We start from the raw sequence: 16,134 nt of genomic DNA on the forward strand, positions 1-16,134 counted from the left end.
TTTGATTATTTTTATATTCTGTTATTTTATTTATTCTGTTTGTTATTATAGGGTCAAATTTTATTGTTAACAAATAGTGAAGCAAATCAGTTTATTCATTTGTTTCAAAACTTGTATGCAATAAACAGTAATAATGATTGTCTTCTAAAGGACCAATTCACTAAGCTTCTTCTAAAAAAGTGCTCTTGTGGTTTTGGCTATAGATTCTAGAACTTGTTAGGTGATAATGTTTGATATAAAGGCATACATTTTAATTCTTTCCTTAATCTTGAAATCACTAATGCATTTCTTAATGTCTTAAGTGACAATTATTCCTTCCAGAGATGTTTGATGTAATTTTCACTAATGTAACAAATCAATTCATATTGTTTTAACTGTGACATTTTACTTTACATCATCAGCTGTTCTCTGGTACGGTAAATGAATGACAGGTTGCATTCGGTTCTTATGCTGTATGTGTGTGGATGATGGTTGCTCTTCCCAAACAATTGTACAGCAAAAATAAGTTGTTTTGACTCAAGTATAGTACCACATTGGAGGAAACTTTCATGTGAAGGGGCATGTAGCAGTATCTGTCCCTCAATAGTAAAGTGTGTTCATGAGGAGGTAGCCCTAACATTTAGAGTAAAAAATACTTTTTGTACCTTTAAGGAATGATTATTAAACAGTTTTTAGCTACGAAACTATCAGCTTCTTGAGCTACAAACCAAATTTATTAAAACTGAATTTTTTATGTTGATATCCAACAAGGAATAGTATTTGGCTTACCATTTTACTCTCATCCCCTCCTGCTATTAAAAATGTCATGGTATGCTTATTATTCTTGAAGATAGCTGTGCATATTTTAAATTAGTTAACCTTACTTGTAAAACATCTTTACTGATATGTATCCATGAAACTATGCAATTCTTTGGATTTGACACTCATAAACAATGGATCTCTAATAAATGGTTGTTTAATTTTTGGGAGTAACACTGAAATTGACAGCATAATTAATTTTAAACAAGTAGTTGGGCTCACACTCTTGTTTGAATTAACGTTTTGAAAGTCAGCATCAATGAATTTATAATTATGTACAAGGGTACTAAAAGAAATGAACAGCATTGTTAATTTTATTTACATATTATCTTTAATTAAGTTCAGAATTATACATGATCAATTTTTTTATAAATATGATTTCCTTAAACAGAAAAAAACACATTTAATTTTGTGACTATTATTATTATTTTAGATTTGCTTTAAATACAATTTTTTACTTAGTAATTTCACGTGTAATTTTAACTGTGTATTTTAAACTATTTCCATAAAAAAAGATTCAAGATTATCAAAAGAATTATAATTTTAAAATTTATTTTACTACATTAAATTTCAAACTTTAAATTTAATTAATTTCTCCATCATACCAGTTCACTTTTTCTTGAATTTTTTAATTTTCAGATTTTTTGACTTAAATTTCTTCACATTAATTCTACTGGAATTTGCAACTTCCTGAAATTAAAATGTTTATGTTTTAAGTAATATAAAAATCTTTCATAAAATTTAAGTTACTCATAATTTGCTATTTACTCACCCAAAGCATCTTCTTAAAAACTATGTCAATAGCATTAAAATAACTGAACAACTTTTTGTTCAAAGGACTATTTGAACAATTTTATGATAAATCAAAATATATGTAACTAAACATACTTTTTAATTACCCATGTTTTTTTCTTTTTTTTAAATATTAGCTACTCTAAATAAAACTTAGTGTTACATGGTATATAAAGTGTATAATATTTTCTGATGATAAGTGTGATCATGGGTTGATGCAGAGGTGAAAATTTAAATCAAGAATTCTCTTTTTGTTATTAAGTTAATTAAATGTATAACAAAAACTTCTCAGAAGTTACTTATCAGTGTGTAGATCTGTTTTCAAATCAATTTTCAAATTTAAGTGAACACAATATTGAGCTGAACTAAAAAATAAAATGATAAGATGAACAAAATTATTCTCATTGATGTTAGCAGGAGTGCATATTGGTGGGTTGATATTAGAAAGGAATTCAAATGTTTTTTAACTGAGGTGATTATTTAATTGCTTACAGGTATATGAAAATAAAACTGTATTGGTTATGAATTTCTGTTTTGTATAAGGGGTGATAACAGTTCCTGTCTAAATTAGGAATCTGTCTCTTTGTAATAAGTATTGAAAAAGTTAGAACATTTTTTGAAGCATCGAAAATATTATTCAGTTGTTCTGAATTTAAGACCAGTTCAGTGATAATGATTTTTGTATGTTTGTGTTTGAAGTGAAAAGTTATTGGAAATAAAATGCAAAACAAGGTATGATGTCTGACTGCATTACAAAATCGTTTAATTCTTTGTACTAGATATTAAATGAGTGCTATGGTTTGAGTGCTATGATTTTTTAAATTGTTATCTTTAAAGCATATTGTGCTAATGCTGCTATATTATTATAATTTTTTTGAGTTTTATAAAAATGCTTTAAAGATCTGAATTTTGAAAAAAGTTTTAAAATATTTTGGATTTAAAAGCTTTTCTTCAGTAAGTTTTTATTTTATGTAAATTATAATGTTGCGAGAAAATTTTAAATAATCTGTGTTAAATTGTTCCAAGTAGCTACCAAATTTTTATGTTGTATTTGGTTTCTGGAAGAAAAGTTTATGGTGAGGTTTGTTGGTAGGTCAGGATAGGTGGAATTTCTTGTTTTTATTGTGATTTCATACATAATTACTGGTATGTAAATAGTTTACCCATAAATATGTGTGAAATATTTCTTTGTGGGAGCAGTTGTAAATTAGCTTTGAGAGATTTTTCAAATAAGTTTTATGAAAACACTATACCATACTGTTTTACGTAGATGTAAAACAGATGATTAAGTATTGTAACAGATGAGTATTATAGTAAATAATCTAGCAACTAACATCCTGACAGCAGAATGTAATTATTTATAAAAATTAATTTTTCCACTTACTGCTTTATTTTTCCTCTTCATTTAGTACTATCACAGAGATCTCTGCTTCTTCAAAACATTAATGTATAAATTTAGATTACTAAACAGTTTAGAGAGGTAAATTAACTTCCTTTGTTACTGATATAACATTTTTATTTTAACCATAGTTAAGTAGTTTAATTACTTCCATAATTTTAATATAAATTATCACATAAACATTTCGATGAAGCAGATGATGTAATACATTCAATATGAAACATTTAAAAGTAACACATAAAGTATAATATAAAATTCAATTATTGGGACTAATATTATTCAGCTGAGTCCAGATCTTGCTATCCTACCTCTACATCATATTATCATATTATTTATCATATATATATATTACTAGAAATAAATCTCGCCTATATTACTAGAAATAACCTGTGAAAATGGTTATAACTTCTGGCATAAGTTTTGTATATTTAAGTACATATAAAGTTTTTTGCCTAAAATGTGGATGAAATCAATGTAAATATCTAATTATGATTTTTTTAAGTAACATCTAGGATTTTTAGTGGCTATCCAGGTAATTCAAAGTAAAAAAAAAAATTGTACTCAGTTAAGTGTCTACTGCAAATAAAAGTCTTGTAAAATAATACAAAAGATTAGCTCAATATCATGTTTATCATGGTAATCAGCGTTAACTAGCTTGAAAAATGATGTAATTACAGGATAATTTTAGAAAAAAATAACATTTAAAATTAAGTTTATGCAATTTGCTCATATTTCTATTTAGCAGTTAAAATGTAAAATTTACTGTCTTATTGGATTTAATGTAATTTATCAGTCTTTCTTTTAATTTTTGACCTTCACTATTATCCAAGGGTTTAGACCCGGTTGATGATGGCTTGTTTTCATTCAAAGATTCTATTTCTTCTTTTTGAATTGTGTATTCTTTTCTATTCCTCTTACTCTTCTGTTTATCTCTTTTCACCATTATTTTTCTGCTGACTTACTTTTTGAGCAGATTCTTTGTCAGCCAAATTTGAAAAATAAGTTATGTCGGATAAAAAACAGCAAAAACCAGAAAGAAAAAAAGAAAGAATAGTTTTTTTAGGGTTCTGTCTAGCAAAATGCTTGTGAAAAAGTATATGTTAAAAAATCAGGTATTAAAGGAAATGATGAAAACTATACCCAGAAGATTCTTTACAGATGTCTTTAATCTACAGTGTTATTCTCATTAAAATATTTTGTGTGAAAAAGAAAACTTTGTCCACTGTCTTGTTAAAACATTCAGCATTTAGTGTGTGTAAGGGGTATTGCTTCACAGTAGAAAAGTGTTCCTTAATCGGCTGTTTATTTTATTTATTTCATTACTTCTTAAGGCTATAATGGAAGAAAATAACTGGAATACTGAGAAGTTAAGAAGCATATATATTCATTAAAGTATAAGCATTGTGTAAATGACAAAAGGGGCCTTTTGTCACTAAATATCTAATACTTAATGACATTAAAAGTAGAATCTATCATTGTAACAAACAGTAAATGATATCGTTGTGAATGGATATTATCATTAACTGTTTTAGAAATTTTTATCCTATTTTATCATTTGTATTTCTGCCAGGACTTTGTTTATTCTTATTAAAACGAATATTCAACTGCGTTACAGGTTGCTACGCCATTTACAATGAAGAATTTATGTTACTATAAAATTTTGTTGCAAAACTAGCTTAAAAGAATAACTATTTTCTTTCTTCCCTGAAGAAAAATAATACATTTTGAAAGTTCATTTTAATTCATTTGACATATGGGTAATTAAAAAACATGTTAAAATTTACCTGTGAATTCAATGTAGAGTTCTCTTCATTATTAATTGAATTAAAGTTGTCAATACAGTTTTCATTTGTAATGACCTCCATGTTATTATTAACAGTTATCTCAGTATGTGAAACTTCATAAACCATCTCGTTTGCTGTAATAGGTGAATATGGTAGGGGTTTACTTAGAAATCTCTGTTTATAAAAGAACTTATCTCTTAGTTTCCTCACTGTTATAATTTTAAGTAATAGGTTTAAAATAATTCTTGATGGTAGGTTCCGTAGCATTGGAGTTGTCTTGAATTTTTTTCGTCTAAACATACACAATCAGGTAATATTAGTACATAGTTAACTACATGGTCAGTTAATAATTAATTGATGATAGCTAGTTGTATTTTATTACCTGTAATTATAATATCATGATGAGAAAGAATGTGTGCCTTTGTTAGGCAAGTAGTATGTAGTTCTATCAGCAGTTTACCACAGAAGTCAGAAGTTTAATAAGAATAGTACACTAGATAATTATAGACAAGAAATTAATAGGATAGTTTTGAATTTAGCAGGAATAAAAGAAGGTTAGAGTTTTAGCCAAAAATTATGTTAATTTTACAGAATTGGATAACAGAAACACATAAGTAATAATGATATTGAACAAAAATATAGAAGACCAGTATGTTATTAAAAGAAATGTAGATGAATAAAAGTAAGTTTCACAAATTTTTACAAAGTATTAACTAGTAACTGTAAAAAACTCGGATTAAAAATCATTCAAGAAAGGGTTGCAAATGGATCAGTTCAAAGTTAAGAAACCCACCAAACCAGGTTGGTCTAGTGGTTAAACTTGTCATCACAAATCAGCTGATTTTGAACTTGAGAGTTCTAAGGTTCAAATCCTAGTGAAGGCAGTTACTTTTATACGAATATTTGAATACTAGATTATGAATACTGGTGTTCTTTGGTGGTTGGGTTTCAATTAACCATACAACTCAGGAACAGTTGACCTGAGACTGTACAAGACTACACTTTATTTACATTCATACATATCCTCGCTCATCCTCTGAAGTAATACCTTACGGTGATTCGGAGGCTAAACAGAAAAAGAAAGTCTAAAGTTAAGAATCGATATATGAATGAACAGAAAGCATAAAAATGCAACAGATGATAAAGGCAAAAATTGTACTCTCACTCCAGAAATATAGAAAGTGTAATGCAGCAATATACGATCGGTTAAAAATTAGGTACAACGAGATAAAGGAAGTAATTATCGGAAAGGAAAACAGTATGTAGGAAAATAACAAAATTAGGAGAATAATGGAATTCTAAAGTGAGATTGAAATTTCATAGAGCTCTTAATGGTTTCAGACAGAATGAGTCAGTAGGATTAGATATAACACATCATAATTATTATGCTGCTTCAGCAAGAAAAAAACTCAATAGACTATTAATTATGAACAACTTATAATTTAATAAATCATCTTTCATGCTATAAATGATATGACTTGAATAAGAAATACAGTACTTAATTTTCTTTCTGTTGCTATTTGTCTCTTGGATACAATCTAATTTCACATACTGAAAAAAATTATATTAATCATACATGTAAATTAATTTTTTTTCAGATGATGTAAACAGAAATATCCATTGTATTTCATAATTTATGAGGTAAAATTAAACAATTGATAGAGTGAGTAGGACAAAAATCTATTAATAATACTTACATTTGAATTTTAAGCAACGTCTGTTTATAATATAGTACTTCTTTATATGGTGTTACATTACTATTTGCTACATTTAGATCTTTTGTAGTATTTCTAAGGCACTGAAAAAAAATTAAACTTGTAAAATATTAAAACCCATCAAGATAAATTACATATTTAATTTGTATATAATGTTTAAGAGTATATTAAAGTTAGAATGGTATATTAAAATACTTATTCTATGTGAATTCATCACTCAAATTATCATAATGGCTCTGGTGAAAAATATAATTCTCCGACTCTGTAAGTAAAGTGTGAAAATTTATAAACCCCCCCGAGTTAGAACCTATAAAATGGAATCCGTACTATTACTGATTACAAGAGACATTTATTATATTTTACAATTTGGACTATTATATTATCTAGTTATCAAAATAAATGAAAAAAAAACCTGCTTTCATATTGTATGCCATGTTGTATGCTAAGTGTCATAATTGGGACAATTTTAATGGTCTGACATCCCTGAAAATATTATAGTCACTTTCAGAAATAAGAAGCATATACCATGCAGAAAAGAGAGGAGTGAAGTGGTTTCTTATTTCCTTGTTTACCGAGCCAAAAATACAGCTGCATATCAGTGTGCCGAATCCACCAACATGTGGTTGATATTCAGTCCTACAAGTGATACCACTCTGTTCACTAATGAGCCTGTTTGCATAGTGTGTATCATTATTCTCAGAAAAAGCAACTGATTTGGAGTCTCTTATCTCAGGCTCTTTAAGTACATCATAATCATTAAAAACAACTGGTGCAGATCGAGTAAAGCAATAAATTAATATTCCCCTTTCTGTTTTGAAACAATGGACATACACAGTTTCACTTGGCTGCAAGTGATGTCGAAAACTGGAATAAAATTGTACAAATAATAAAATAATGATAATAATACGAAGATCCTGAATATAACTGTAACCTTAATTTTAGGTTCAATTTGTTATATCAGAATAAGCAAAACAATGCTGTAACATTTTAATCTAGATTATTGTATCTTCTTCATTTTGTGAAGAAGAATGTTATGACAATCACAAGCTAACTGTTACAACAATCTCAGCTAAAAATATATGTTAAATATAGTATTATGTGTTACATATAATCTATTTAAATTAAATGTATAAACTAATAAATATTTATTAATATACAATTGTTTCTCACACTTACGTGTCTCATTTGCTTGTACAAAAGCAGTTCATCGTACTTTAGATGTCCATTTTTATACCCTTTTTTATAAATAGTAGGAATTATTCTGTAATCTATATTTTCGCGTACAGAACCTGAGTGAAGTCTAAACCTTCGTCTAAAATGGTGATAACTACAAGATAGATACAACAATTTAATTAGAATATTTTATTTAATGATAATTTTTATCAGAAACAAAATTTTATATATATAAATATGAACAAGATTTTAGTTATATATTGATTAAAAATTAGTACAGAATAGAAACATTTAGGTTACAGATTTTTAAACTTTAGTTCATATTACAACTCTAATGATTAAATTGCATCAATCTCTCATTCAGTTAATTTACTGAATTTGTAACTGGAGATTTGTCTTTTGTTAAATCTGTATACAATAATTTATCTGCTGATATTTCTGGATACTTTTTGTTTTTTATTTATTTCTTCTGCTTCAGTAAAAAGTACTAATAAATACAGTTACAAGAAGCACTTTATTTAATCGATTACCACATAATCACTTAATTTATTAATGCAGAGAAACAAAGGAATAATGAATTAGGATATTAACCATAAAAAAGTTGAAGATTTTTGTTCATTTGTCCAGACATTTAAATTTATGGATATAAATAGAGCAAGGAGACACAAAATTGAAATTCAGATATAAGCGACTAAAAACCAGCCTGAGGAAGGATTCATGAGATGGCAAAGGTAATAAGTAAGTAAATGGTAAAAGAAACTGACTAATAGGAAAAATTAATGGAGCAGTCACAATTTCTGATAGAGCCATACATCAAAAAAATATCTTTGCGAGAAGAGTATTTACAAAAATAATTGATCGGTAGATTTCAAATTGTTGCAGTGTGTTCAGATGAAAATTATAATTATTTATTTATTTAATTCAGTTCAGCAGTTGAAGGTAAAAATTAATATTATTATATATACAGCACTTGACAACAATCACAGAGAAAAAAAACATCATTGGAACCTTATAAGAATATATATCATATAAAAACTAACACAAATTGTTTCACAAAAAATTAATATACTTTAACAAACTCAGTCAATAAAAAATGTATAATACAAAAAAAAAATCAGTATATGAAACGGGCAGAAACAATTCCACCCTAGTGTTTGATTACAACCACAATATGTGCCTTCTCAGCTAATAAGAAAAAAATGCTTGCCTTAATTTTAATTGAAATTTTAGTAATGCAATACAACAGTGGTCATCAATAATACTATGGTTAGCTTAAAACTTTTCAGCGAGTAAAAAAAAATTTTATCTAAAGTTTTATTCTATGAAAAATAATAATTTTATCTAATAAAAAAAAAACAAAATGCTGCTGAGTGGCATAGAAATGAGGGTTCAAACCTTAACAGAGAGTTTAAGGAAACTAGAAAGGAATAATGGCACATTCAGAAAGCTCTGATCAACTTCAGATAGGGAAAAATTCAGTTATTTTAATTTATATATTTGTATAAAATGATATTAAAAAAATATATATACATTACTTTCTAATATACTGGTAATACATTGTAACATCATTATATCATTAATGATTGAACAGTCAAGTGTGAATATTTTCCCCAAAACCATATTTATCCATTTTAATCTTGTTTTATAAAGTTCGGTGTACTCTGGACTTTCAAAACTAAAAGTTGGAAATTTTATGAATATTAAAAATAATTTTTAATTTTATAAATTACTTTTTTCTATTTTCAATTTTAACTTCTCTAAAAATAAAATTTTATAATATTCTTTGAGATAAAATTACTTACACTTCAAAATGTTTAATGCTAGTATCTTCTGGTCCAACAATGTCCATTTCTTAATAAAAAAATGTTTTGCAGTTTGTAGATTTTTTACACACATCTGAAAAAAGCTACAGCAGGTTAAAAAAAACTAAATGCAATTTTTGCTTTTTTTATGTATCTGTTTACATTTTAACAGTTTTAATGCTTACGTTATTTAAAAGTTGAATGTTTTTATTATTTACAATGTAGGAAAAGAAAACAGGATTTTTTAAAGTATTGACTGATTTTTCTATATAACAAATTGGAAAAATATTATACAACCTAAGTGAAGAAAGCCAAAGGTGAACAAAAGCTGTCAAATTCAACTATAATGCCTTGATTACAGTATAAAACAAATATTAAACTTATAGTGAAAAAAATCTGTTTTCTCATTCTTTAAATAAATTATAAAAGGCTGATGCTATACTTTTTCTAACTATATAAGAAACTGTAATTGTTTATGATAATATTAATGTTTATACGTTATTAACTTACATAATGAAATATAATATGAACTGAAGAATCAGTGGCATCGGAAGAGAAAGAAAAATCCAATGTTTTGATAAATTAAATTAAAATTATTTTAAAAATTTTCATTAAAAATAAATGTGTGAAAATAAATATATATGCACCGTACTCATGAGATGCGTTGATGCGTACTCATGTGTTAAATAGTTACTCAAATAATTTTGATCGCTAACTCGCAGAAGCATTGAGCACTCCTATTTATACAGTCGCAATCGAGAGGAGCCAGCTATTAATCTGGAGCCAGAGATTCATACCATTTGCAAATCGATAACTAATTATGCGGTCCGCAAACTTCCAGCGGAGCCAGCGATTTATATGGAGCCAGAAATTAAATCGTCCACAAACCAGTGAACTAATTATGCAGTCCATAAACCAATAGGGAGCCAGTGATTAATACGGAGCTGACAATTTATATGAAGAGAGAGGCCTCTCTTTTAATTCTTTGGAACTAACCTACACGACTGCTGTAGCTATCGTTCGTTCTATAATTTTACGATCGGTTTGTCTTCTTTAATAACAATTTTAGTGAAGAAAATACTTTTGCGATTGTATTTAAGTAATTGAGGACATTAATAACAGTCCATAGTTGAAACAATATTCATTTTTTATTATAAATCAAGCAATTTAACTGAAGCTTCGTGGCAGGAGGATAGTTCACATTAAACGGTGATTTTTTTCGATATTACACTTTTACAATACAATTTTTAGGCGAGTTATAATATCTTTTATATTAATGGCACGGTTCAGAAGAATAATTATTAAATAATACTGTTTTAACAGTTAGGTACTACGTTAATTCATTTTAATATTTTTCGGTGGAGAACGGTAAACTCTAGACTATTAATTACTCTAAGTTATAATTTTATTATTTATTACATTTAAATTTATTTGTTTCAACACTTGATTATGTATTACTATAAACTTTTATAACATAACAAGTATATTAAATATGTAATATACTTAATTCATTTCAACCGATTTAAAGGACAGAGGGCAGATATATATATATATAAAATGAATTGTTCGGTGTACCAAAACAAACATTACGTCACAGTAGATGACAGTTGGAGCTGCATAGTTAGTCCAAAATAATCTGAACAATCTTCCACTTTTTGAAAAATAATCATTAATAAAATTTATTGCTTGTTTATTTAAACAAACTATTTTTTAGCATTAAAGAGTAGTCCTGTATGTTTTTTTAATTGAATGAAATTGTAATATGAAATTTTTCAATGTTTTATTTTTAAAATTTAGTTGTTACTATTTTTAACAAATATTGATTCTTATTACATTAAAATTTACAACTGCTTCCTTCATCTTCATAGAATTCAGACCTTTGGAGAAACAAGTAACTTTATGTTCTTATGAATTTATTGTTCTAATATGTTAGTTAAATTTTAGTGCAAACATTTTTTTCTTTTTACTAAAAAACAAAAAAAAAAACTTCAACTGTAATTTAAATCGACCTAGTGGAATGCGGTTTCATTTTTAATGTTGTCTATTTAATAATTCTAACATATTGCAGTACGGGTGTGATGAAAAATTGACTCTTGTAGATTGAAATTTACTGAGAATGTACTGTATTGTTTTTTATACAGCACAAAAATGGAAAACACAGCTGCTAATAAGTAGTTTTGCCTTCACACAAGAATTACACAGGAGTTTCAGTTGCAACTAAGGAATATGCTACTGATCTCAATATAAATGTTTTGTAAAAAAATATTTTGATTTCACTACAGATGAGAAGTTTTTATTGATTTTATTTTTATTTGGAGGCAATGACTCCAGCAGTGTTAATATTGGTAAACACAATGCTGTTGGTTTTGTGCAAAAGATGCTAGATTTGAATATGCATACAGATTTGGAAAGTTTTACCACTTACTTCATCTCTTGTGCTTGTGTTAATGTTAGAAAGAAAAACAATCTATTATAAACTATAATTAACTTGAAGGTTGACACGTTTTAAATGATTTATTAGGATTAAATAATCTATACAACAGGATGAAATTAGGCTGGTAAAAGAATACTTTGTTTTTTTTGAACAACTTGTAACTGGACCAAAAATTGCCTAAATACTAGTTGGAAAAAAAAGAACTTATAGTTAGTGTGATGCAATCTGTCCCTCTGTACAAGTTTACATTAGTTTTTTTTTTTTTTAATTATTTTTTCTCAACATTATTAGCCATTGATAAATAACAACATAAGGGAAAATGGGATTTTATGTACTAGAGTACTAGATAGTTCTTTACATTTCAAATGTGGCACCTATGTTCTTATATTGATGTTAGATATCAGTAGTGATATGCCTTGTTCCACTTTGTAATATTTGCATGCTTTTACAGCAATATAATAGTGTAACCACTTGTCATCTTAATGTGCTATAGGAATAAATCTTTTGAATACATATATTATCATATAATTAATATACTTTCATCTCCAAATATAAAGATAAGTGTATTTAATTTAATCAGTCTATTACTATATATATTTTTACATGTTATAATACAGAAATATACAAATTACTTCTAGGCCTGTATTTTTGTAATTGTGAAAATAAGGCACACACTTGTATTGCAAGCATACTTCTACTAAATAATTTGAATTACTATGTAATATGATGTAGGTTCCGCATCATATTTATGGCAGGATTTAATAAGTCAAATATAAAATGTATGAAAATGAAAAAAAGTTTTATCAAGATAAGAAGTAAGCCTAAAATAATTATTTTATTGTATTTTGAGCTTTTTTGTTTTAAAATTATATTTAAGGGATCTTTGGTATTTTGTCAATGAAATCTATTTAATATTAATCAGGATTTTAATATGGTGTGGTAATATAACATAAAAACTGTAAAAATAATAAGTCTGTTTATTTTTTATACATTTTTAGCATAATTGGCTAAACAAGAGATTGCAGTTCAAAACTGCAATCTGCAAGATTGAAAATTCAATATTGCTCTTTGATTAAAAGTTTCATGATGAACACGATTGTTAAGTTTTGTATAATAGTTTTAGTTGCATAGAATAATCATACATCACAACATTTATCAGTGAGATTACTGCATTTTCATAATCGCATATGCAATTTAAAAGAAAAAAAACACAAATAATTTTGACTAAATTAACTAATACAGCTTTGGTTATCTGATTAAATGACTGATTTTATTTTTCAGGAATGGTAACCCCATCTTTGTGTTCCCAGATGGATTTGGAACCAGGTTTAGATAAAATTAGAAATGGCATGTATCCAATCCGCAACGCTGTTGAAATCTAAGATTAAAGAAAATAATTCTTTGCAGTAATTTGTAAAGTATGCAGGACAAATTTAAAGGGAATAGCTAGGGAAAATAAGTAGGTTATATTTGCTGTAAATGAAGCTAAGTTAGAAATAGAATATTTTAATATAATGCCCATTTTTAGAAAAATGGGCCTTGTGTAAACTGCAACGTAATTTTTAGATTTAGTATTAAACAATGTAACCTTAAATGTCATGACTACACGTTTGAAAATCAAATATCTAATGAAGACCGATTTTTTAATTTCATAAAATAAAACAATTTGTCTATCACAAACACTGAGTAGACAAGAAAGAAAATAACTGATCATTTATTAATTCTTTATTTTATTTATTCATTATTTTAGGTTATTGAATCCTTAAGAAGTTGTAAATAAACAACAAACATTCAATTCTTAGGAACTTAGATGAATAGAATGTCATGTTCAGCTTATTTTGACATCAACAAATGATATGCTTGTAGCACTCAATTACATTAAGTGAAAAATTAATTTTTAATATTAAACTGGGTTTAAAGAAATGAATTACAGATAAAAAAATAAAAATGTATGAACTAAGTGATCATATGAATAGCCTACATAATAAAATTTGTAAAATCATATTGAAAAACAAGATAAAACTTTGTTAATATTTATTTGAATGAAAATCTTTACTTTAAAAAAGGAATAAAATTAAAATAACCTTTTTCACAAACTTCAGAATAAAATTATAACAAATCTTGATAAATATAAAAGATTGCATATTTCTTTAACAAACACTATAAGCCAAACAAACACCATATCTGATTTCTCCTCATTTTCTAAAACCTGAGTCAGGAAATGTTGCATATAGTTTTTATCTTTAATCTTATAAAAAAAAATTACTTGTTTTTTGTTTCTTTTCTTCTGAATTTAGTTTCAGATTTCAAACAGTTAATAGAGTCTACACCTATAAAATAGTTAAGATTTTTTCTCTGTAAGTCAGATAAGAATTCACATTTCAGTGTGGTATTTGTCTTTTCTTAATGGTCTTTTTAGTGACATCCTTTTCACCTTCACAATCACACACAAATTAAATTAATTGATTTATATTACCCACAGTGCTCTTCATATCATACTCATTACTCACATTCATTCTAAATTTGTTTCAATAATTTTTTCTCTGCTCGATTATCCATTTCTTTTGATAGGGTTTTCTTGGTTGATGACTTGATGATCTTTGGTTTTTACATGCACTACTTACTTCAGCTGTTACCCTTTTCTTTAGACTGGTTTTTTCTTTTTTGAGGAAGACTATAGTATATCAATAAACTTTCAAAGAAATTGGCTCGGATTCTTTTCATTTATATTTCTGGGCTATTAGCAATTTAATGCACGAGTTTCTACATTCCAGTTGTCTAAAGATGCAGGATATATTTTTAATGAGAACTATATTAACACTGAAGGGTTAAAAACAGCTTCTTTGAACCCAATTCTTATAATTTCTGGATCTGTGTTTAACTATGTTTCTCATAACAGCTGTAAAAAAGGTTTTTAAGGATTTTTATACTAAGGTGTTATCTTTGCTAGGAAAAAAAATTTTAGTCACAGTTTACATTCAAAGAATGAAATATCACCATAATAAGAGGCTGAAGAAGTTGTCTTGTATATGAATTTAATAGTTGTAATATTATTTTTAATGTGACCTTGATTTCATCTAACTAATATGAATATTACCCATTATGAATAAAAAGTTTTACATGCTGGGAAGGAATGGAGCATATTAAAGTTTTTGAAAATAATTTCTTAAAATTTTTGAGATTATGTAACCACTTTTAATGGCATCATTAAGTTTATGGACAACTAGTCCTCTTCACTGGCCATCCAATCTCAAATTTTTTTACCTTTAAATATTAGTGATGGAGACCTGCCAGCTCCTTTTACATATCTAATTAAAACATTATTGATAAGTATAATATCTTATCTTAGTATACCCTTTCTATCTCCTCATAACCTATTAAAGAGAACGGTGTGTAAATCTTAACTATTGTTGTAGATTCAGGCTTTGAATCTAATCCAATTAAAATAATCCTCTCACTGCTGCTTGTAGTAACAACTCTATCCTACTTTCTTATTCATTATTCTTCCTACTCCTAGATTTTCATTTTTTAAATTAATTAATCTCTACTATATCTATTTTTAATTTATTCATTTCCAGTTTTAAATCATCTAGTCTAAAACTGCTACTTAAGCTTCTAACATTACATGTCCTGACTTAAAGAATTCCTCAGTTATTATATTTTCAGACGAATTATAAAATATTTTAATAGTTATATTAAAATAAAATGTATGATACAGTATCTGAAAAAATCTATCTAATATACAAAAACAACTTTCACATAATACAAGAAAAAAACCAATAAAACATTTTTAAATGACTAAAATTTCTATTTTTTAATAAAAATGTAAAAAAAATACAAAGTGTAATTTTCTTACGTTTAAAAAGCAAGGGGTACATTGATCTGCATTTACATCTAGATTCTTATTTTTTGTTTGTTCTCAATGACTCTGAGAAATAACATTTACATACCCTCCACAAGTGGGGGAATGTCAGACTCGCAACGGGTTCAGCTAGATGTTGTTAAGAGCCTATGTGTGCCTGTACCCTACCAACTTAAACATCTGTCTCCCTGCCCCTTACCGCTGGGGTTGATCCTGCTTTCTAGCATTTATATATGCTGCACCTGTCTGGGCTCACTGCTTGTCTTTTAGGTGTTATACGGACATTTTGCTACGGGCCCAGCAACCTCTTGCTGGCTGTTATAGGTGGTTATAGAACAGTCTCGAAGGAGGGAGTCTGTGTTATAGCCGGGGTCA

At 27.1% G+C, this 16,134-nt stretch overlaps 1 protein-coding gene across 1 annotated transcript; it reads right to left on the minus strand.

Moving 5' to 3' along the window:
* Nucleotides 1-1,323: 1,323 nt before the first annotated feature.
* LOC142322591 (uncharacterized) lies at nucleotides 1,324-9,510 on the minus strand. Its single transcript, XM_075361667.1, has 5 exons — nucleotides 9,464-9,510; nucleotides 7,061-7,352; nucleotides 6,471-6,571; nucleotides 4,774-5,065; nucleotides 1,324-1,488 (listed from the first exon to the last, which is right to left on the minus strand). Exons 1-5 carry the CDS (start codon nucleotides 9,508-9,510, stop codon nucleotides 1,408-1,410), a joined length of 813 nt encoding a protein of 270 aa, XP_075217782.1. The 3' UTR covers nucleotides 1,324-1,407.
* Nucleotides 9,511-16,134: the final 6,624 nt, after the last annotated feature.

This window comes from Lycorma delicatula, chromosome 4 (assembly GCF_047948215.1).
Source record: "Lycorma delicatula isolate Av1 chromosome 4, ASM4794821v1, whole genome shotgun sequence".
NCBI lineage: Eukaryota > Metazoa > Arthropoda > Insecta > Hemiptera > Fulgoridae > Lycorma > Lycorma delicatula.

Coding starts and splice junctions, on each gene's coding strand:
- LOC142322591 (XM_075361667.1), bottom strand. CDS start 9,510: ATGGACATTGTTGGACCAGAAGATACTAGCATTAAACATTTTGAAGT. Junction 7,353..9,463: donor AGCATTAAACATTTTGAAGT/GTAAGTAATTTT, acceptor ATTTTATTCCAG/TTTTCGACATCACTTGCAGC. Junction 1,489..4,773: donor ACTCTACATTGAATTCACAG/GTAAATTTTAAC, acceptor TTTTAATTTCAG/GAAGTTGCAAATTCCAGTAG.